Raw genomic sequence first — 26,257 nt, forward strand, 5'->3', positions numbered from 1 at the left:
AGTAACTCAGTTAATTACTTATTATTATTATATTATTGTAATAACAGCCTACTGGTTTAATTCCGTTTCTTGTTTCAATATTTTTTAGGGTGAGATAATAGTTAAAATATGACCACACTGCAACATAATAAAATTATCAGGATAGGACAGTTATCAAAGTTCATCGAAAGACGGGGAATTACTTTTATATTTGAGTGTTCTGTGGATATGTAAAAAGGAATGGAATTTTTCTACGGAATCGAATAAATATCCCACAAATGTTTTATCCTGTTTTAATATGTTAATTGCTATTTTCAAATAATATACTATAATTAATATAGACAATACGATAGAACTTAAACAAAACTTAAAAAGTAAAGATGTACAATAACCATAAATAATAAATAAAAATTAAGCATATATAGAAAAAAACTAATTTGTGACATAATAACTGCTAGAGCTTTTTTAAATAAAGTAAATGCTTTATTTATTATTGAACGGAAATATTTTTTAACAAAAATCGAGAGAGTAATCCAAATATTACCTATTATTGTCATAAAAACAGTCAAAATATTTGACTATTTATCATTCACAATTTTAATCCTTTTAACCTATTACATTAACAATCTTGAAAAATATCGTACCAAAATACTGCTGTGTTAATATACAATATGTTGTTATTTACAAGCAAACTACCAAAAAAATCATAAAACTAGATATATTACATATAAATCTATGTAACCATAAATTGGGTACATTTTTGTCTAGGTCGTGGCTAGGTCGACAGAGCGTTAAAAATCAGTTGAATGAAACTAGCACAACCAAAAATAATAACTAAATGTACACGAGTGAAACAGTCGATAGTAGATAGTAACAAAATCAGTCGGTAGTAAAAACAGTCGAACCAAAAATAGCAACTGAAACAGTCGATAGTTCCCAACACTAGAAATAACGTTCTGAACTCCTCCCAAGATCGATTAACTCAAGAAAATTGAACAGCATATATATATCGACCGTTATCAATCAATTATGCACTGACCCACTGGAAACGCAATCGCAATTCTGCGAACAATCAAATTGTGATAGAATGGCGGCCGCGCTGGAACCTGCGTTACCAATTTATAATTTCCGGCAGCGAACGTGGTCGCTGAGCGCATAAATCAGCCCTCTCTATCGGCTCGTAAAAGCGATTTAATTTTCACGTTTCGAACGAAAAAAAAAACGGATTATGTGCGAAACAGGCCGAGCGGAAAACAATGGACTAACGCGTACCGCTGGCGCCGGCGTCGAACGCAGCTCATATGAAAATAAAAATTTACGGTGCATATAATTTTAACTAAATAAACGGTTACGGCTTTACGCAGAATACCAACAAACAAATGCACGTTTAAGTTGGGCTAGTCATCAGAATTATAACGCTAAGTTTTTTTTATTTAATTATATATCTTACATTAGATTCAAAATAATAGTAAATTCATGCCATCAATATGTATGTATGTATGTATGTATGTATGTATGTTAGGCCTGTCGCAAATTGTAAATTCGTCTTAGAGTCAGACAATATTTTCCTTCTCATTTTGTACCAGTTAAAAAGAGGTACAATACTGTCTGACATACAAATTCTTAAACCTATTTCGGCTGGAGTTCCATAGGGTAGTGTCTTGGGACCACTTCTATATCTGCTCTATACTGCTGATATCCCAACAACAAAATAAACAGTACTTGGAAGATTTTCCGACGATACAGTTATCATGGCAAATGATGCATCTCTGTCTAAGGCTGTAGAAAAAGTATACATAGCGGTCAACAAGATCTACAAATAGACCAGAGACTGGAAAATATAGCTTAATAACTCCAAATCAGTCCATGTTAATTTTGTACTGGTTACTGTACAGATTAGTCGGAAAATACTCTCAACTTGATCTAAAATCAAAGAGATTGGTTCAATCATAAAGCCAATTTGGACCTATGGGATGTAAATATGGGGTTGCACTAATATACCAAACCAACTAGTACAACAGAACAACAGTAACAAATTCCAAAACTAACCAACTTTTATTATATTTTTAATAAATTACACTTAACGAAATTACGTTAATGCAATTTTTGTTTGAGCCGAGACGTCTGAGTTTGGTTACTGAGGTTTTGCGTATGAAGACTTGGAGGGCAATGATTGAGACCGATACTGTCTAGTGGTTGCACAAGTTGAACCATGGAAAATCTTAGTACCCATAATGCCTGCTGAAAAATAACAAGACGTTTGGCAAGGAGGATAACAGCGGAGACTGTTTGTCATTTGAGCCAAGACGTGGTGATGTTGGTTATTGGAGTTCAAGGATGAAAATTATAAAATGGAACAACGTGCGATTCTTGTTCGTTTAATTAGTGACTGTCTGGATTGAGTTCCTAAAGAAAGATGTTAAGATATCTGTTGACGCTAACCCTGCGCTGACCCTCCAGTCTGATGTTTTACGAAAAGGAGAAGGAGCGATACTTTTTGTTTGTGGAGTTTGTGATCATTGTCCGAGTTGATATTTCAAGAGAAAAATGAGACTGATAATTGTTGCATTGATACTGATGGACTTGCTATTCTATCTACTGTTAAATGAAAAAAAAAAAACGATTGTTTGTTAAATAGTGAACACCAAGAAGACATTACAGAAGACAATTTTGATATGTTGTGTAGTTGACAAGTAATAGGACGAATTCTTGACAAGTGGACTGTCACACACGCAAGTAATTGATAGGCGAATGTTATTGTAATTACCGTTGGAATACCTTGTATATTATCAATATAGTAGCCATAATAACGCTTTGTTGAATATTTGTATTTTATTTATAAAGAAATAAAAGTATTTCTTACAAATATAATCTTGAATCAAGCCCATCTTGATGTTTACTCTGTCAGAGATCAAATTATTTCAGAGATTATTTTAAGATTTAAATGGTGTAAAGACAACCCATGAAGAGGTCTAATGGAACTTCCAGACATTGCTTTTAAAATAATACAATTTTTAAAAGCATATAATAAAATCAGGGAAGACTTATTATTTCAATTTGTGTATTTAGATGAGACATGGATATTTCAGAATGGGACCAATATACATAATGGTCACTCATGGCCAGATGATAATAAAAATAGTGTTAAGGTAACAAAAGTTGAAAGAAAAACGTAAATCTTGGAATAACAATTGATTTGGTTTTGTTAGTCATAACATTTATTAATAATTCAGGGCAGTTATATTGTTCTTCATGTTGGAAACAAGAATGGTTAACAACACCTTCCGTTTGGATGAACTTAATCAGACACATTGAGGAAGAAATTGACAAATGATGGAATCGTGAATAATTGTTAGATAGACTGAAAGTTAACAATGTTAACAATTTCCAAGACAGTGCGATGAGAATGGACACAACTACAGGTTTCATATAATTAATTATAATAAGAGCATCTAATTATATTAACTATATTAATTAAGAGCATATAATTAATTAACTGTAGAAATAACTGTATTTATCGTACTGTGGAGTGTGAAAGATTTAAGTGCATAGACATGTCTGTGTAATTGTTCAGAAGATGTTCAGTTCAGATTGTCGCATTTTCACCGCCCCCAATGGTTCGAACTACCTCTCCCCACAGCTCACTACAGGAGATTCACTCCCCTGCGCGGTATCAAAGCAGCAATCAAATTAACTTTCTATACTTGCGGGCAAAGTGCTAATAACAATACACATAACGCAGCCCTGTCGATGTGCGACAATTAACAAACCGAACGGTAACTCACCGTTATCATACCGGATACGATATTAGGTAAATAAAATATCGGAATTCAAATCGTTGGAAATCCATATATTCTGCGTGATATGATATATATATATATATATATATATATATATATATATATATATATATATATATATATATATATATATATATATATACATATATTATAAGCCCCGTCGTTTCTCCTTCTGATAAAATTTCGGGAAGCGACCCGATACACATACGAGGGGGATCAAATATAATTAATCAGTAATTTTTTTATTTAGCTTAGTACGTAATTCCGACCTCTAGGATTCGATGCTCGAGTGTTCTTTGGTTCATGACGAGAGGATATATTGGTCCACAACATCTCCGGATTTGGTGCATGCGCACTCTTCTGTATAGAATAAACCATAGAAAAGAATAAACTATATGAAACTATATTGTCTTCGTTTTCTAATGGCGGTCCATTCTTTTCGAGTCGATCGGTGCGGCCGATCAGATTAAAAACAACAACAAAATCTGGAATATTTAGATTTTGTGTTGCATTAATAGTTCTATAGTAAAAATAATGAAATTGTTGTGATATATTTGGTGGTCTAACATACGTTAGTTTTAAATTATGGAAGAACAAGAGTAAGTGCAGAATATAAGGTTACATTTTTATTATTAAAAGTTATAAAATCCAAACAGCATGAATTTCATTTATAGTACCAGGTAGAATAGGTATCAAGATATGACAAAATTTAATGATAACAAGATCAGAGAAGAAAATGATTCTTCTTGTTTTGGAAGCAGTCAAGTCATTAATGAGGTTTGTCCATCAAGAGTAGTAGCAAAAACTGTAGTAACTGGTAATAATTAGAATCATTTATTTTAAGATGTAGCTAGAATTTGTTGAGAGTAAAAGTCGAAGGATGTGAAATTCAGAGAATCAGAGTAAAAGAAATTAAACAGCATTTTGCTAAGATATAAGAACAGTGTACAATGATACTTTGAAATAATTAAATTTGCTAGCAAAAGTAGACCTGGATCAAATAAACAAATCATGTGTTCTGTGTTCTGTTCTAGTGGTATCCAATAGTAGCAATATTTCAATATTCGTATGAGAATGGAGTCTTTCCTCATGCCCCCCTGCAGTTATTTTGATTTCTTGACTAACTGTGGGTATCTGAAAGTCTCGGTGTAGGTAATCAGTCCTATAGTATTTGGGTGCACCCACAATACCTCTCAGGACTTATTGCGTATGTCCATATAGGATGTTTCTTCCAGCGAAGTTTTGCATCGAGATTCATTCCGAGATATTTAGCGTTGTTGCTATATGAATGATAGTATTATTTAATATTATTGGTGCTTGTACGGTCTGTTTATAGGTGAGCTGTACATGTACAGATTTACTTTCGTTAATTCTTATTTTCCAAGCTTGTGTCCAATTATTTATATTGTCACTTGCCTGTTGTAATTTTCGTGAGGCTTCTTCACTATTGTCTCCGACAACTATAATCGCAGTGTCATCAGCAAATGTAGCCATCGTAATATTTTCCATTTGTGGTATATCACAAGTGTAGAGTAGATAAAGCATTGGTCCCAGTACACTTCCTTGGGGTATACCTGCTTTAGCTTCTTTTATTGTGGACTAAAATTTTTCTTGTTTGACTCTAAACATCCTGGTTATAATGTATGATTTTAATAGTTTGGTGTGTTATTTTGGTAGCATTTTCTGTAGTTTATGAACAAGGCCTTCATGCTAAACCTTATCGAAGGCTTGTGCTACATCTAAAAATATAGCTGAGCATACTTTTTTACTTCCATAGGCTTTTTCAATAAAATCCGTTATTCTGTGGACCTGGTCAATTGTTGGGTGCTTGTTAATAAACCCAAACTAGTGTGTTGGTATTAGGTTTTTTCTCTCTATGATCGGTTTTATTCCTTTCAATAGGAGTTTTTCAAAAACCTTAGATATTACTGGAAGCAGTGATATAGGTCTATAGGCTTTTATTTCGTTGGGTGATTTCCCTGGTTTTGGGATCATTATAATTTCCGCCATCTTCCAAATGCCTGGGACATGTTTTAATCTAAATACTGTATTAATCAAGTGGTGATACAGTGATCAAGTTGGTTAGTTTTATAATTCCCTTTCTTGGTAGTTTTTGCAGTAATTCTCCTGTTGTAAACAAAATATAAAACTATCAACAACACCCTAATGATCCAATGACAAGGAAAATACAGTGCATTAAATAAGAGTATCGGTAAATAAATTATTGTTTTCTAATATAATTGGAAATAATAAATTGGAAAAAATGTGCTGTGAAACCGTCGAGCACCCTCCTTATAGACCCGACTTGTCATCTTGTTATTGTATTTTGTTTGAGCCCTTGAAAGAATCATTGGAAGACAAAATATTTGAAAGCAATGAAAAATAGAGGGGTATGAGAGGCAGCTGACAACTCGCCTTCAAACTTTTTATGAAGAAGGAATATTCAAGCTTCCAAATCGGTGAGTTCCACATAGAGGTGACTACATTGAAAAATGTCAAATGTTTAGTTTGTGTATACCATTGTTCAACAAACTTATTTTACAAAATTACCGCTTGTATTTGATACCCCCTCGTATATACACACGCATACAGACAGAATTCTGGTCGAGCCGCCTTATCTTGAAGAATAATGGTCGGCGTTCTCATCACGCCCGCTCCTTATTAACGTGAAAACGTTAATTTGAAACTTCTCGCCCCCCCGAAAAGACTGTTAAGACTAACCGTTACGCTGACTAGGGTCGCGAGGGATTGACAAACGCGGTTATTGGTAAACTCACTTTTAACGTGGAAATACCATTTAAATTAACTGATAAAGCTTCCCTAGTTTCGGCTCCTTTAATAATGCCCTGCCAACAAGCGTTTTACAGTTATGTTTACCGACAAAAATGGAAATAGGACACGGTATTCCATAGATTATCGAAATTAAATTCTTTTTACAACGTAAAATATTAAACTTAATAGGTAAGGTAATAGATACATATTTTGAGTCTAAATCGGCAATTAATTTATTCAAAAATATAAATTAAACTATAATTCCATTTTAAATAATATTATGTCGAATATTATGATTTTTACGTGTTTTATTACCTTTCTAATAAAATAATGGTATTGGTAAAAATCTATCTTTTCTGACTGATGCAACTCTGTATTTATTACCCACTGACAGATGATGGAAACTGTATTATTTTGACATTTCTGTTGGCAAACTTCAATTTACAAGTACAGAGTTAGTAAGTAACTGATAATTTGTCCTTCCACCAAAATAACCTATGCACATCATGGAAATTTATGATGCAACGTTGCCGCACCAAATTCAAGATTTTTTTTATTTTGATTCTGATAACAAAATATTAACGTACATAAAATAATGAAACAAAAATAACGTTATAATATAAAATTTATTTTAATATTATAGTACATCTAATGCATGTTTATTGAAAGACTTCAACTACAGTTAATTAAACAGCCATAATAGTTCGTGGGTTAGAGTTGCTTTATTATATTTACATTGACATCTGACAACGATGTCGGTCAGTACCAACAAAGCGAATTTTATAGGCGCATCAGACTTCATTCTGTCTCTTTTTAACTAGTGTAATGTTAATTAGTAAAATGAGAAAATATATTTGATATAAATTAGATTTGGCAATACGTGCATTAGATGTATTATTGGAAACTACACATGTCAATTTGTCTTATTCAACTTTTATTCGTCTTTGGTTTACGACGTTTTAATATAATCGACGTAAGTGAATTTGAACTAATTTTTCAATTATTGTACCCAACAGTAACTGATTTACTTTGACAGCAGTTGTCATATGTGTCAATTCTTTTATTTGTCTTCTTCTTTTAGTCTTTGCTTCAAATATTTAATATAATCCTAATAAATCAATTTGATTATTTAAAATGAGTTTTTCAATAATATTTTTAGTTAAAATCTGATTTATATAAGTTCCGTATGTTGCGGTTAGACATAATGAAAGATTCAAATATATATTTGACAAATTTACTATATAATATATCTTTGGACGACTCCAATAATTTCATCAAACATTCTGATCATTTAAAAGTTGTACTAAAAAATAAACTAATCTTACCCTTTCGATCTTGGTGATATCCGTCAGCTGTTGGAGGAGATCGTCGCTGGTACATTTACTTTTCGCCAGCCATCCGAGGCCCAGCAACGCTGACGCTATGCTCGAACAGGCCAATATGCTTGGGTGGTACCTCGAAAATTGGAATTCTGAGAACAAGAAGTACTATTAACGAACAAGGCCCCATGCGCTGTCGGCAATCGGTTGAAATTTGAGGCCTCACATTGACAGATTTGTGTGTTTTTTTTTGGTTTCTTTCTCTCTTTTTTTCGGTTCCCCCTTTTTTATGCCATCGTTTCGCTGGAGCCGCGAGTGGTACTTACACGTCTGAATGTTGTCAAAGCCGCAATTTTTGGTGTTATGTATCATATTATATAATTTTTTTTTATTAATTACATCTTACCTTAGATAGGGTTTAGTACTGCTTAGTACAATCTTAATTTATAAATTAATTTATTAATATTGTTCTGTTGTATTTGCATTACTACACAAGCAAGGGGAGTACGGGATTAACAAAGATAATTAGTGATTAAGTAGAGGGTAATTTTTGTTTCCGCCCTTAATTCACTTACATATTTTTCGAAGTAACTCTCTTTATATATTTTAATTTATTTATTTGTCTGATTACAAATTCTATTAAATATTATTTTGTCTACAGCATTTCTGGTTCTGTACCATACTCTTCTAGCTTTTCGTCTCTCTTTCTCTAATCCGAAGAGCGTAATTTACATCATATTCTGATTTCTCTCTTAATGTCGGGGTAGCTTCTTTTGAAACAGTATCATATAAATAATCCTTTTTATCAACGTGGGTTTATCTGTACTGGACATACTGTTACTAACATGGGCTCCGAATTACGGTTAAAGTTAAAAAAAGTTAAAGACCATCATAGAAGGCATCCGGTCTTACCCAGCCTGGTTACCGACGTGACCGCGACGGTTATTCCTTGTCAGATTTTCCAGTGTTGCCTACAAAGATATTTACAATTACAATCACAAACATAAAGTACATCCATGCCCCAGCAGGAGGAGTGTCCAGTCGTCTTAACCACTGCGGCATCAAGCATTATATATTATATATAATATTATTATAAAATAATATTGATTCAACTGCGTGCAAGTCCATAAAGCCACAACGTTATATTTCTTGTAGTTAAATGGTTTTGAAATATAATCTAATAAACAGGACATGCATCTAAAACGTTATCATCGAATTTCTAACTAACAAATCTTATATAGGGTCTTATATAGAGGTTTTACTTAAATAGGCGAAACCGAGGAAATGTTTTGCGTGGTTCCACCAATGCATAGGTACGGGGGTCGCTTTTGAGGCATTTGATTGGCTCATTTCTATAACTCTGTTTAAGTTTCTTTATGACGCCATTTTTGTGTGCTTGATATAGAGTACGTTCAGCATTTTTATGACTTAATTATGATCACTATTACTTGATTATAATGTATCTCTCAAAAGTTTATATGTGGTGAAATAAAAAACCAGACGTCGAACTATATGGTTTAAGTTAACACTCTGTATATTACACTATGGTATAGTAGAGACGCACACGACAGTTTACAACAATACGAACCGGTCAAGGTTATGGAGCATAAATATTGCCGATTTATTATTTGAAATCCGGCAACAAGGCCGATCATTTTTTCATGCTCATTTATTTCGTCAGCTGTAATTTTGAAACATTTCATCATAAACACTGGATATAGTACTCTATATTAACCATTAATGAAGGAAAATATTATTGTTATTGTCGTATTTCTTAACGGAATATTAAGCATAAGTAAAATCGCTAAATATTTTACGTCTATAATATCGTGCAACACAAACAACCGAAGCTGACAAGACGGTCGCGTAATACGAGCAATTATTAATTGTATTTCGTTTATATTGTATTAAAATCAGCTGATTTCAATACAATGAAAGGACGGCAACGTTGCAACGCGCCAAGTTCATGGGGTGGGAATTTTTTCACCGAGCCGTCATATCGTACATTAAGATGATAACAGTTCACGTCTATTTATAAACTAAAAAGATAAGTTATTTAACATCCTTTGTTGATAAACGTGTTATGAATGAAACGGTTTAAATGTTTTTTTTCCTCTCGATACGAGATATCTTTTCCGAAAGTGTTAATTTAAATCGGTCCGGGTATACGTATAGATGGCGTATTGTATCTGTCAAATGCACTGACGTTTAAGTAAAGATTACAGCGTAGTAAACAAGATTTTGATAGTCTATCCAAAGATGCTGTGGACATACGTCATCAAAATGTTTAATGTATTACCTGCCGCAATTTATAAATTCGCTTTTGAATTCAGAAAATCAGGCTCATTTGTTTACGTGTTCGACTTAATCAGGCAGCATTGTGTCTCTTTTTAACTAGAATAAAATGAGGAGGAAAATATTGTCTGATTCTAAAACGAATAGCGGCAGGCAATACATTAAACATCTTAATGATGTTGTACAAAAAACTTTGAATAGATTATATATTACTTTTTTGTTATATTCCCTCTATTGCAATAAAATTTAAGTATACAAATCTGACCTTTTTCAATTCTAACCTTTACCATATCTTCAAACAAATTCTGTTTTCGTATTATTTAATATAAACATACCTGTGTTCCATAGCATTCTACAAAATTATAACATTTTACTAATAATACATACCTTATACACTTATCATATTAACCAGATTGTTAATATTATCATATTAACATTTTGTAAACACAAACTTAACCTAAAAATGGCTTCCTAACCACAACCATAGAAAAAATAGAAATTTCACGGTATAGGCGACCTTGGGGAAATGTTTTGTTTAGTTCAATCAACTGTAGCGCTGCGATCGCAAATTGTGATTGGCTAGTTTAAATTCCTGGTGCCGCCACTAACATGAAATGTGATTGGTCGATCAAATTGTGTGAAATCAGCATTTTCTATGGGCGTCCATTTTTATGTTTGTTGTTTGTAGGTTATGGTTTTTGTTTAGATCACGAAATTCTCGTTTTACGTTGTGCATATTTTCTGTTTTACATTAATTATTATGGAGTAATAATATAAAAATTGATGACAATGCGTCAGTGTAGTAAAAGATGTAGTGTACCGGGGTAAAATTCTACTACGGAAATTAAACATCGTTTCCCAAAGAATGATCTCGCTCCTTTCCAAAAATGGATTGATCAAGTAAATAGTAGTAAGTTACCTGGATAAACAACAATGCAAATATAGCAACGTCATGGTGTTTGTTATGGACATTTTAGTGAAAAATTTAGAATTATCCTTCCCTCACGAACAGGTATTAGGGTAAATGCATATCCATCATTGGTTTTATCAGGTACATATAAAATTATCTATCTACTACATGTCTGTTTATATATTGTTTGTTTACAGAAATTCAAAACCTTATGAAGATGTTAGTAGTAATAAAATTCAATTAATCTACCAAGTTGTTCGTATGCTGTCTCTACATAAAGAAGTTTTACAAGAAGGTAACAATATAACTGGATAATTAGTAGTAATAAATACTACTTTTAATTGTAAAGTATCCCTAAAATATTTGCAATAATTTAACTTTTTAGAACAATCAGTGTTCAATCATTTTATAGTAGAGGAATTATATATTTAAATTTGATTGCTTTGTTAAGAAAATATTTGTTATGGTTTTATGGTGTTAAGATTGCTTAAAGAATTTTGTTGGATCTATTAGAGGTCATGGAGGTAGAAACAGCATCCTTCACCTAGTATGTTCGAGAAATTTTTAAAAGGGCTCATCACTTCAATTTTTTCACATCATTCTCCCGGAGAAAACTGTGAAGAAGATGAACATGTTAGATAACATATTCTTTTTTAACGGGAGATCTAGTACCACTTGAGGTTGTTAAATCTCCAGTTGAGTCTATATTTTCAGTTCCAGAGAATTTTGCTCTGAGGAAAACAAGAGTCTAATATTGTATTTTAGTCTTATTTCAGGCTATTTAACAAAACTTCCGAAAAAGAGACAACACGCAATATTTGTCTATATTCTATATTAAGTAGTTCCACAGATTAAATACTCTAAAATCTAAATAGTTTTAAGAAACACATACATTTTTAGTGTTTCAACTCTCCAATCCATAATGATTTTCAAGACCAAATTTTAAGTTATTATGAGGTGTGATTGTATTTTTGGTTTAATGAAGTTAATGCAATATCAACAGGGAATAATAGGTCCCATAAAATTGATGGCACTAAACATATATGGGAAGGCGTTATAGAATAATTATAGATATTTTAATATTGCCTAGAATAAAGTTCATAATTGTTTTTTTTTGCTTTTTGTTTATATATATTTATATTATTTACACTTATGTATATTTGTATAGGATTTTATTTTAATAAATTAATTTTAAATTTTAAATTCGATTTTTATTTAAATACTATTGGCCAATAAATGTGACGTCACAAAATAATGGCAGACCAATCAAAGTAAAGTATTTTCCTTACAGGTTTCTACATAACTATTTTAAACTAACCAATCAAATTCGCGTTGTCAGCGCCGCCAATGATTGGACTAAGCGAAACTTTGCCCCACTACTTACCATTGTAGTTGCACACCCCTGACCACAACTATCGCAAACAACAACACGTGACTGTGACATCTGTCAAGCTAGTTTAGAATAAATGCGCATGAGCAGTTCTGGGCAATCAACACTCACGCCTTCACTGTCATCTATATCTTGTTCACTTCGCTCTGGTATAAAATGTGTTCGTTTAGGGATCTATTTATCGTCAGTTGGTTTAAAATTTGACGTGTTATATGGCATTACCGAGACAAGGTTCCAAGGGTGTTTTTATTGGGACCGAACGTTTTCTCGTGGTTTACGTTATCCTGATAATGTTTTCGGTTTGTTTGTAAACGAAAAATGAAAAAACCATAAGTTATTCAACGTCTTTCGTCGTAGATGAATGAAAATTACATGACACTTTATTACATCGGCGTATTGCTTTGACGACTACCGAAGGATGGATCGTCGGTCTATTCCTTCTCAACTGGTATCTAACTTAGACGCGTCTAAAAGGGCCCGGACCGGGTTGTCAAGTTTATTAATTGGATTTATGGGGCCATTAGATGGCTTTTTTCTCTCGCTTCGGAGCTACGGAGCGAGCTTCGATTCTCCAGATGTTTGTTTCGAATAATGTCGTACATAGATTCGATGGTAGCCGTCTGGAATAACGAAAAAATGTATTTACGATTATTATTCTCTCGAAAAATATTAACGGGTTTTCGGAGATGCATATCTCGTCGGAGAAAAAAAGCTTCGTTGGAGATGGCGATGCGGAACGAGACGGTCATATACGGGGGGCGATCAAAATTAATCGTGATGAGCTGGTACAATTATTTTACGGTGTGTTGTTGCGCGTTATCTTAAATTTATAATGATTTTTTTTACTATTCCAATGAATTATTGCCTGTTGAATATTAATGTTGACTCGATCTTCGTATAAAACAGGATCTATAATCTATATTCGAACAACCAGCTCCAAAAAGACGTCTTAATATGGGAAACGATTTTATATTTAGGAACAGCTCGTATAACATGGTAATTTCACATAATATGTGAGAAATATAATAGTACTGGTACTAAAAACAAGTCTTCGTTCGTATGGTTTGGTTCTCAACTCCATTTCATATCAAGAATTGGGCAACGCAAAATTAACATGGACAGATTTGGAACTATTAAGCTGTATTTTCCATTATCTAGTCTATTTGTAGATCTTGTTGGTTGCTATTTGTTCTAAGTACTATTTCATTTGTTGTTGGAATTTTAACAGTGTACTACCCCGGGAAACTGCCGCCGAAACAATTAAGAATGTCCCTTTATGTGGAACTTTACATTTTTTGTCATTTTAAAAGTTGGTCATCTTGTAGATTCGTTTCAAGTGCCATATCCGGTAAAAGCTTGAGACGTCTAGGAATAAGCAGGGCAGAATTATTTCAATTGCCTTTTCAACAACCGTTGTTACTCTGTACACTTGGTCGCCTGTTGGGTGGTGATTTCGAAATCCAAACTGGAAATCTGATATTCCTATAAATTGTTTAATACGCTTTAACGTAGTTCCAGAAACATTTTTGATATCGCAAGTAAAGCCTTACATATGGTTACTTGACAACGATTTTAAAGAATCTTGGTTTTTCAAGAAAACATTACATTGCTAAACGTTACTGGTAGCTAAATCGTCTGGCATGGCATCTATTAGGAAAGTGATAACTAGGAAGAGCCAAGTTCGAATTATCGACATTCTACCTGTCGTATATTAATCTTCCATTTAGTTACTTCCCATTTAACTTTTTCCTAGTACATTTGCACAAATTGGTACACTTTGTCACGATTTTGTTCGTGTAACTTGAAATAATTGAAACCATATTGGCATCATGCTATCCATTTTCTTTTATTATTTAATTATTACATTGTTACTAGTCGTTTCCATCTAACCTACAATTTGTCTTTATGTTAACTTAAATCTAGGTATACAACTAGGAGAACCCATCGGCCCTATCTCAGTCCCTGGTGAAATAATGTTTATACATGTCACTGCTGTATTTTTTATTATATGTCTCCTCGCTACACAACATTACACAAGATCAGATGGTTTGAATCTTTTGAGTCTATGTCCTGTTCTGGTGGTATCCAAAAGCTGTAATACTTCAATATTCTCATGAGAATGGAGTCTTTCTGATCTGGATCTGAAGATCTCGATGTAGGTATTCAGTTCTTTAGTATTTGGCTGTTTATTTTATTTTGTTACTCTTTGCAGAACATCCCCATAATTGAACTCCGTATGTCCATATAGGTTTCAGTATTGGCTTATATGATAGCAATTTATTGTGTAGTGAATATTGTGATTTTTTTCCAATTAGCCAGTACATTTTCCTATATTTCAATTCCAGTTCTTTTCTTTTCTTCTTTATATGTTCCTTCCAGCGAAGTTTTGCATCAAGATTCATTTCGAGATATTTAGCGTTGTTGCTATATGGAATGATAGTGTTATTTAATGTTATTGGTGCTTGTACGGTCTGTTTATAGGTGAACTGCACATGTACAGGTTTACTTTCATTAATTCTTATTTTCCAAGCTTGTGTCCAGTTATTTATATTGTCACTTGCCTGTTGTAATTTTCGTGAGGCTTCTTCACTATTGCCTCCGACAGCTATAATCGCATCATCAGCAAATATAGCCATCGTAATATTCTCGATTTGTGGTATATCACAAGTGTAGAGTAGATAAAGCATTGGTCCCAGTACACTTCCTTGTGGTACACCTACTTTAGCTTCTTTTATTGTAGAGTAAGCTTCTTCTTGTTTGACTCTAAACATTCTGGTTGTAGTGTATGATTTTAATAGTTCGGTGTGTTGTTTTGGTAGCATTTTCTGTAGTTTGAACAAGGCCTTCATACTAAACCTTATCGAAGGCTTGTGCTACATTTAAGAATATAGCTGGGCATACTTTTTTATGCTATCACATGAGTTACAAAATGCGTTTCCAAGAATGCATCACATTAAAGTGTACATAACCTAAAATATGACTGTACTTTGTAATTTGTATTTTGAATAAATTTTTGTGAACCGTAATCAAAATGCCTGACAATTCCTATATTTAAGTGAATATAATTGCAATAAATTACGTTGTTATAGGTCCTTGTAATATTACTTGTCGATATTACTTAATTATATTACTTGTTGTACATCATAATTAATAATATACTAATTTAATGTTTTTAATGTTTTAATGTTTTTAATGCAATTTAGACTTTATTGATATTTAGACATAATATAATCGAATTGGTGCCTTAAAAAAAACGTTTTATATGTCGCAGTTAAGTTGATAATTACGGATAAATAATGTATATGGATTCGTTATGAATGGTATTACAAATATATTTATATATTTAGAGGATGTCAGATAAAATATAATTAAACTGACACCAAATACTGTGTCCTTACGTATCGTAATCAATTCGCCAAATAAGAACATAGATCAACAACTAATAATTAGTTTTTTTAATTGATATTATTATATTCTGATATTATATTTATAGCTAAACTAGATTAACAGAAGGGTGGAATTAATAAATCTGGTAACAGTATCGACGTAAATTAGTGATAAAAACGAGGTTTGGTTTGAAAAAAAACTATTTACATATTAAATTTATGTGTGTTGTGAGATTAAGGGAGAAAAGAAAAATTAATTAGATAGGAGAGAGAGAGAGAGGGAAATACTCGAAGAATCCTTAGATTGGGAGGTTGGTGGCCGACTAGAATGAGTAGGACTGGGCGATATTTATCGATATATTTTTGTCGATACCTGCTGTTTTGTTATTACTATTGACAATTGTTTACATGGATAATAAAACCCTAATCTCTACTCTATTTCCTCTTTCTTGCTTTGGCATACTTTCTTGGAATCGACTCTGTTTCCTACGATTAACTCGATATAATTTGCAGAGAAAGTACAAATACATTGTGGATAAAAAATCGGTGAATATTAAATGATCAAGTTTAAGTACAGTACTTTACAACCACCCTATTGCTATTTCCATCAGGACTAACAATGGTCAATGTCAATTAAAGGTGACGTTGATTTTTAATATACTATTAATTATTGCTCGATTATATGATCATTTTGTTGATCAGTATTAAGTCTTCATCCAGGTTTCAAAAGTTCATTATATACCCCAACTTTGTGTAAGAAATAAAAGTATTTCTTAGAAATCAGAAGTGGGATTATACTCAAAATACGCTCAGGATGGTTGTGCGATTATCATTGAGCCCTGATGGAAGAAGCTGTTCAAGGAAGATGACTCTGATAGTGTCAGTTAATAATTGGCGATTATAGAAGTGCATTTATCGCAAATACTTTATGAAGATATGGCTAATATAGTGAATTTGGCAAGCAGTTAGACCAGAGTTGCAGAATTATGTTTGTGTTCGACGATATAATAGACAAAATCGATGATATAATGAGAAAATCGTGAATATGTTGTAATGAGACGATAGACGACTTCAATGGAATGGAATTTCAAAATCATATTATGAGAATATATTACATATCAGTGAAACAGAAATGACGTTACGATAGGAAAATTAAGAAAGGTGAATGAAAGTCAAGTTTAGTGACGGAGATGAACTGGAACATCAGGACGAAAGATGTTATAGTTAACGTGAACGCATTAGTGAATAAATTGAAAATTGGATTACCACGATAACCATGTTGATATCCTGAGGTCATGGAGATGGAGATGTTGGCAAAGGTCGCAAGGCGTTTAGGCTAGGAAAAATGACAACCGAGACCTGTCTGCTTGTTGTTTGAGCCGAGATGTGTGACTGGTTACTGAGGTTTTGCATATGAAGACTTGGAGGGCAATGATTGAGACCGATACTGTCTAGTTGTTGCACAAGTTGAATCATGGAAAATCAGTACCCATAATGCCTGCTGGAAAATCACGAGCCGTTAGGCGTGGAGAATAACAGCCGGGACTGCTTGTTACTTGAGCTGAGACTATGATGTTGATTATTGGGGTTCAAGTATGAAGAAATTAAGAAGAGTGAAAATTAGAAAATGTCACAACGTGTGATATTCTTGTTCGTTTAATTTGTGACTGTCCGGATAGTTTCTAAAAGTCTTTCGAAGAGTATGTTGTTGACGTAATTGATAGCCGAATGTTATTGTAATCACCGTTGCAATACCTTGTATATTATCAAAATAGTGACCATTATAACGCTTTGTTCAATATTTGTATTTTATTTTCCAAGAAATAAAAGTATTTCTTACACTAGCCCCATCAGACAAGGTGCCTTTCACAGTATTTCCAAACCTTTGAGTTATTTTTAATAAATATTTTAAATTGGTACTTAATTTAAAAGGTTTGGTAATCTACACCTCCTGCCTTTTCATTTACCGAACAATACCGCCGGCCGATGATAGGTACCGGACGGGGCCTCTCTCGCCGTCTACGTCTCTCTGGAAGCAGCCGGCACCGACGACGACTCCACCACCACCACCATCATCGGCATCCGAGACCTTGGGTCCGCTCGGCGAGCGTGAGAACGTCGAACGCATTCCTGCGTGGCACGGCTCGGCCCGCCTCGGCTAGTTTTTGCGACGGGGCCACCAGAAGAAAATCGCAACGAAAAAACGAGCAATGTTGCCGATTGTCCACGGACCGGCCGACTGACTGCCCGTACAGCACTAAACGCGAACAGATAGATCGGGAACTTATACGGACGTACCCGTAACCATGCTCTGTGCGTCAGAGTCACTAGAGGGCAGGACATATAAAAACGAGAACAACTGACAGGTTGTTTAGCTCTCGTTAAATCTTTTCTGTCAGGACGATCGTTCCAGGAGAAAATAAAAAAAAATATTTCTAGCCGCAAACCTATTAATGCAGGAGTGTCACAAGGTCCCTCATGACACCCGATTTATTTGACATTTTCCGGACAGATATCTCAAGAAGACCCCAAATCGAGTCCCAAATCCAGAGGTCACTTCTTAGGAGAATCCTCAATGCCTCCTGGCTCGTCAAGAACAACCAAATTCCCAGGAAAACAGATGTCTCCCAAATTCACGACCTTACCTCCGAGATATACACAAGGTATGTATCCATTCTTCATCTCCCGGGCAATAAATGTCTTACCGAGCTCTTTTTCCATCATCTTCATGGTGTCATAAAGACGCCAAGCCATTGTGCATCCTAATAGTGTCCCGGTCACGGGCACCTCCCTAACTAGCAGTAAGTAAGTAACATCAGTGAATCTTAATTTACAAATTAATTTATTACTACTGTTCTCTTGTACTTTCGTTAATAGACAAGGAAGGCTAGTACGGGATTAATACATCAGTATATGTTTCCCAAATTAAAATAAGACTAAACTGTTTAAGCTAAAGTTCGCTAAAATACGTTATATTTAATAAACTAAAAGATATGACTGATAAATCTATATCTTATTTTAGGTCAAGTTGAGAGTGTCTTAAGACTAACCAGTACAGTTACTTGATTTTGAGTCTAATCTATTCTGCTTTTGGTCTAACATAATGTTTCCAATTTTAGCTGATTCTGTTTGAGGAATCAGACATCCGTCAAGTGATATAATTAGATTTTTGTCATTTCACCGCAACGCAAAATTAATATGGACAGATGTGGAACTACTAAGCTGTATTTTCCAGTCCCTAGTCCTTTTGTAGGCAAGGTTTTTAGTAGAGATATATTTTTTGCCATGATAACTGTCGTAGGCAAATGTTCAGCAGCGTAGAGCAGATACAGTTATACTTATAATACAATCCGCAGTTGCTCAGCCTACACTAGAATCTTAAAAAAGAATTAGAAATAAGTACAAATATAATATATTTTCAAAGGAGGTAAATTGAGAGACCGAACGTCCTCTTGAAACAGATGAACTTTTTATTTACCGGCAAAATAACGTACGAAACCAAAATTAACTAAAATTCTTATATATTATGCCAGCAGATTGTGTAAAACGTACTGAGCAAATACAATGTAATAAGAAAAATGACAATTAGGAATTGCCTGTTTTGGTATAAGAAAAACATAAATAGGATTGCAAAGGGCAACAGATTTCAAAAAATAAATAAAGCACTCACTAAATACGTGTAGTGGATATAGTAGAATATAAAATACGTGTAGTAGGTAGGTTAAATAAGGCTTTTGTTTATTTTTATTTAGTTATTACAACGTCCAATAATAAACACTTAAAAATCATTATAAAGAAGAAGAAAGGTAATTCTTATATTCTAATTTGGACAAATTATTTTTTAATTCATTTTAATAAATTATTACAAATATTAAATAGTAGTTAAAGAGAGTATTTTATTTAATTTTCCCCTGCAATAAATATTCTGGCTTGGAGCGCCCTCGGGCGGATAAGACGCGCAAGACTTGGCCGCAACCCGATAGCTGTTGGATCGCCTTCTACGCGTCTTTATTTCGTGACGACCAGTTTGCGTCTTCATCGTCGGGTTTCGAAAGGAAACTAAACAACGTCGCATTCCATTCGACGATGTTACACGGGCACGAAGACACCCAACCGCCGACGTTTCAAATCATCCGGTTTCGGCGACCGTTGTCGGCTCAGCTGATTTTGCAGCAAATTATCATTTTATAATACTGATTCGTCGCGACGGTTATAAACCGCTATCCGCACTATAATCTGTAATCAGTTTTCCTGTTTGTTTTCTGTTCATTTTTATTGAACACATTTATGTCTTAGTAATATGGCTTTTCTATGGTGTTATATTATTACATTAAATTACAAAACAAGCATGTGTAGCGACCTTGAGGCACGTCGAACTTTACATAGTGGAATATCGCTCTACAAAATTCCCAGAAATATAATTCCAGATGTTGAACACGGGCGGGGCGCCAGCAGCGCCAACTAGAACCCGATAACGAATAGCTGGCAACCCCGATGCGTTTATCTGGGATGTTATTGAAGGGTATTTCCAATCATTCAGTAAACGACCATCGTTTGGTTTAGACGTGCCACCGTCGACTGCCCAAGCCTCGTCAACAGGTAACACGGCTGCCGTCCGTTTTATCTATTTTATATTTTCTACATTTTTTTATATTACTATATTACCAATAAATAACGGTCACATAATATAAACACCATTGTTTCATTTCGTCTTACCTCCACTCACCGAGCCATATCAATTTACCCTATTACCCTAAACATGCAACAAACAAATGAAAACTGCCTGCTTGATATTCAACACGTTGTATTCTATGAACTTGATATTTGAAAATATAAACCGTTTTGACTGTCATTTATTTAAGAGTCGGGTCTCTGGTTAAAAATTCGTTTCAAGTTAATATTTTTAGTCATCTGCCTCGTGATTCTATTGTTTCTTCATTATATACTAAAATATTAACTTAAAGATCTAAACTGAACTTCTTACAGTATCTCATTGTAAATTATATAGTCCCTATTTAATATAAACATAGATTTAGATAAACTTTGCCTTTATATTGTTTTGCTTAATTAGGTATTCTGATATATACTATGAATAAAATATATTATACCGATATTTTTCAATAAATGAAAAAAAAAAATTATGGACCTAATGACATATAAATAAAACACCCTTCCAATAAAACAGCCAATGCATGTCATCAAAATTAATAATGCAACGTTGCCGCACCTAATTTAAGTTTTCGTTTATTCTAACTACGACAACAAAACAATAACGTAAATAAAATAATAAAACAAAAATAACGTTACGACTTAAATTACAGCTGATTAAACAGCCACTACAGTTTATAAGTTAGAGGTGTTTTATTATTTTACATTGACATATGAAAACGGTGTCGACCAATACCAACACAAATAGAATTTTATAAACCAAATTGGCTACATGTTCAGACTGTCTCTTTTTAAATGGAGTAATGCTAATTAGAAAAATGAGAAAGAAAAATGCTCCAGGGATTGTACGTTATTATACGGTGTTGATGGCTTGGAAGGACTATATAGATCTTTCGATAAAACAGCCAACGCAGGTCATAGAAGACGTCGAATATACTGCACTTTGTAAAATTGTAAACATTGCTAATAATAATTAGAGGTTATTAATCGGCAAACGTTGTAAACTTGAGTTAAATTCACATTTTTTTATATAGCCAATAAATAACGGTCACATAATGTAAACACAACTGTTTCATTTCGTTTTACCTCCATTCACCGAGCCACATCACCTACCCTAAAAGTATTATTACATGATTTCAGTCTGTCTACTCTGTAACAATAATATAAGTATTTATATTTATTGGTTTAGAGTAATTAATGAGCATATAATTATTGGTGTTTTAAAAATAACTACAGTTACATTTAATTTAAAACAATTAAACAACATAATTTATCATTAGTATATATGATTGATATGACATTATTATTACGTGTCAAGATGATGTCGGAAACTATAATAAGTGAGAACAATGCTATTTGAGACCAAATATCCATAAATTAAATTAAAATGTTCATTAATTTGTTATATTTCGATACATATTGCCTTTAATATTACTGCTGTTGTAACTATAATATATATTTTTTGTTTTCTGAAATATCTGCTATTTATTTATTTTCCAATTCAAATATATTTTCCAAAATGTCGAGACCTTATATAATGAATTAAAATGTATTTTTAAAACAATAGTTTTACATTGGCGATATGGTATTGTTATCATAGACTCATTAAATCTTAACTGAAGATCCAAGATCTATGTTATTTTTTTTCGGATATTGTACACACTTCTTTAACAGTATTTTCGAGTTTCCTAGCAGTAGAGAAGGACGATTGATGTCGTAAATTATAAGATGCAAGATGCATCTTCAAATGCGGTTTTTGTGTGTGATATTTATCAACGAAAAAGAATTTCTAAATATTAATAGCAATTAAATGTTGACATATTAATAAGGCTTCGAAGATTCTTCCAAAAAAGCATAAAATGTTCGTAAAAATAACATACAGGATTATGTAGATCATTCTACACATTCCATCATTCGTTTCCTCGTATAGCTTCCGTTGACTATATAATATGATCACCTACCAATCGATTTTTAATACACTGGAGGTTTTCTAAAGCCTACACTGAACTAATACAGTTCACAATAAGGCATCTGCAAAGATAATAGTGATGTACAAACAAAAGATGCATGATAAAATGATGTAACATCTTTTAGGCCAAATATATGTAATATATGAAGGCATATTGGTTTAAATATCTAGAGACTTGACAAATCTCGTCGTCGTATTTCTATTTCCAGTGTTAACAATATCTTAGATATGCTTAGTACAATCTTAATGCATAAAACTAATTTATTACTGTTCTTCTGTTCTACTTGCATCAATATACAACTAGGACGAGGGATAAATACAACAGTATGCATTTCACAAATTAAAATACATTTATACACTTAGCAAGTTCGTGTGGTTTGGTTCGCTTCAATCTTCTGATTTCCTGCGTGTTGTTCAGTAGCCGTATTGCTTCAGACATTGCCTTAAAAAGAATTCAATTTTTAAAGGCATAAAACAAGACCAAGGAAGATAAACTATTTGAATGTGTGTATCTTGATGAAACTTGAATATTTCAAAATGGTTCATTCGTGGCATCGTGGCACTCTTGGCAAGACAGTAACAAAAAAGTATAAAGACAAGAAACTTTGGTGGAAACAGTTACCCTTTTCCATCAAAGTTTCTTGTTTTTATACTTTTTTGTTACTGTCTTGCCAAGAGTGCCACCAATGAGCCATTTTGAAATATTGAAGGTTTTGTTGAACATTATATTTATTAATAATTAATTGCCGATATATTGCTAGTCGAAAAGGATATTAAAAACTGTTTGGATACGTGGAAGGAAGCATTGTCAACTATAACACCTTCGGTTTGGATAAACTCGATGAGGCATACAGAGGAAGTAGTTGATAAATGGTGGAATCGTGAACATGTTTTAGACATATTAGAAATTAACAGTTTAGCGATTGAATTGGACAGTGAGTCGGAAAGTGAAAGTGACTGAAGGGAACTTTCAGGATTTGTTGAATGCTGTGCAATGCTAGAAATTCCTGAGACAGAGGGATGAGACTGGAAGCAACTAAAGGTATGCACATAGTTAATTGAATATAACTGTAGAAAATGGTATTGTAGGATGTGAAAGATTTGTGTGCACAGATATGATTGTAATTGTTCAAAATTAAACATGAACATTAGGTTACAACGTATGAGGAGAGAATGAATACTAAGTGTTTTGTAGATATGGCAAATGCATTAGATAGAATTCAGTGATTAATTTAATGAAAAATGGTGTATACAGATAGTAGCAGAAGAAATAAAATATACAGTGATACCAAGATGACTTGACAAGTAAACACACCATGCAAGGAAACAAGAACTAAACGTAAAAAGGTAAATATGCTTTCGAATGAAAGTTAAATACGTTTCTCATTGTTAATTAGTGGATTATATCTCCAGGGGGATGCTACTACATAAAAAAACGCACCTAGAAACCCTACCTCAGGGTGGTGTGGAAAAGGGTTTAATGTAAACAAAACAAATCTAACATACAAACCATTATACCTGTCTTCTTAATTGTAGTTTTAAGTCTTTGGGGTTTCGTTAGCGATTTAGTACCGAGGGAGCGATACGGATGGTCACATGACGTAATTTACAATCTAATTTTGATTCGAGAAACATTAAAACCAGACAACACACAGACTATTATTATTCCATATCCGCTAACAAACTCTAAAAAATGTGTATGTGTTTATTTTAAACGTTTATATTACATCAGCGTATAAACAAGTCTAGATATCTCGTGAAAAAGTGTCGTTTAGAATTCCTCTTTCGGTAATTCTAAAAGAGATAGCGATAATTAATAAAAAGAACTCGTCAGTTCGAACGTTTAATCGACGAAACATAAATAAACCGGCGTGTATACATGGATATTCTGGTGAATTATTTCACAAGTCAGTTCTCTATCTTGTTGCCCGCGTATTTTTAGAGAACTTGGGACCTGATGAAGCCACATTAAAACTGTAAATTGTCGAAAATTGCCAATTTAGCGTCGTTTGGCTCGTTATTATTTCATAAATAGTATATGTTTAAATGAGTTTAATGAATGACATCAAAACATAGGCAGATTAACATGTCTTAATCAACATACTTATCATTATTATGCATTTATAAAGAGAAAAAACCTAATACCAACACACCAGTTTGGTTTTATTAACAAACATTCAATAATTGATCAAGTGCATAGAATAATAGATGGTATTGAAAGAGCTTATGAAGACAAAAAGTATGTACAGCTATATTTTTATTTAGGGTAGCTTATATGGCTCGGTGAATGGACGCGAGATGAAATGAAAATGTAGTGTTTACATTATGTGACCGTTATTTATTTATTTTATTAATTAATCTCCTAGAACGTCAACAATCTAATTAAATCTTATTCTAGATACTATTCTAACATATTTTAAAGTCTATCCTAACTTACTCTAAAAAGTATTCTAGCTTATTTGAGAGATTATTAAATCTCACTCTATGTGTCTATTCGTGTGATAGTTTGCGTTTGAGCCTACTACACGTCTTTCAGAGTACTTTGCACTAATACTCCGAATCACACCCGTTATGGGTTCTATGGGGATATCGTGTTGAATCAGTTAGTTGGATACGTAATATGGGGCATCGACGATGACTCGTAGGACTTTATTCTGGAACCTCTGGAGGATATCTATGTTAGATTTGCTAGTAGTACCCCACAGTTCAATAACATAGGTCCAAATGGGCCTAAGTATTGACTTATACAGTAAAACCTTGTTATCTAATGATAATTTAGATTTACTGCCTATATTATCAGTCACTACATTTGGTTTAGTTTAACCCCAAGCTGTTTGCGTTTTGTCACTATATGTTTTTTCCATGTCAAATGTCGATCGAAAGGCATTCCCAGATATTTAACGGTGTCTGCTTGCGGAAGTTCATAATTATTCAATTTTACTGAGGGACATGTTCTGCTACAAAAGATGAATGTCTCGTTTGGTTTGATACGACACGTTTTCAACCACAATTTGACTTTGTTAAGATGAAGTTGGAGGTTTCTTGTGGCTGATGGATCCTCGTGTGAATCGTTATTTATTGATGTAATATGATATGGGGAAAATACAAATAAATAAAAGAAAGCGGCGCTGGGTTTACCTGATGACGAGGCTTGGTGGTGGAACGTCTAAATTAAACTATGGCCAGTCACTGAATGATCCAAAGTACCCTTCAATAATCTCCCAAATAAAGGGGTTGCCAGATATTCGTTATCGTGTACTTGTTGGCGCTGCTGGCACGGGGTCCGTAATTAACATCTGGAATATATTTCTGGGTATTTTATAAACCGTTATTCCACGATGTAAAATTCGACATGCCTCAAGGTCGCTACAAAAGCAAATTAAATTAAGATGTCAAATATCTTGCCAAATAAACTGGTAAATAATAAAGATAGTTTTTAAACGAAAACACCTTGTACAGAAATTATATCAAATGTGTTGGTTGATCGGGCACAAATTTAAGTTATCATTAGGTAAGAAGATTACTATACGTACCAATGCTTAAGCCTGTTTGGTCATATGGAATCCAACAATGGATCCTAAGGAATGGAATTCTAAGTAATTAGCCCTGTAGTACCTAGGTACACCTACAATACGTCTCAGGACTTTATTCTGGTAGACTTGTACTGTATTTATATTATTTATCGCGGAAAATCCTCATAATTGTATTCCGTATATCCATATAGGTATCAATATTTGCTAATATAATGCAATTTATTATGTACTGATAA

At 33.3% G+C, this 26,257-nt stretch overlaps 1 protein-coding gene across 1 annotated transcript in view; it reads right to left on the reverse strand.

Annotated features, from left to right (window-relative positions):
* Positions 1–26,257, reverse strand: part of LOC143205206 (G1/S-specific cyclin-D3) — an 81,160-nt gene that overhangs the window by 4,270 nt on the left and 50,633 nt on the right. The window contains exon 4 of the mRNA XM_076418352.1: positions 7,877–8,022. Coding sequence (XP_076274467.1) covers positions 7,877–8,022 — 146 coding nt within the window. The remainder of the gene's footprint in view (positions 1–7,876; positions 8,023–26,257) is intronic.

The sequence above is a fragment of the Rhynchophorus ferrugineus genome, unplaced genomic scaffold, assembly GCF_030347505.1.
Source record: "Rhynchophorus ferrugineus isolate W39M unplaced genomic scaffold, kcgeb_rfMv2 rfM11, whole genome shotgun sequence".
NCBI classification, from domain to species: Eukaryota; Metazoa; Arthropoda; class Insecta; order Coleoptera; family Curculionidae; genus Rhynchophorus; species Rhynchophorus ferrugineus.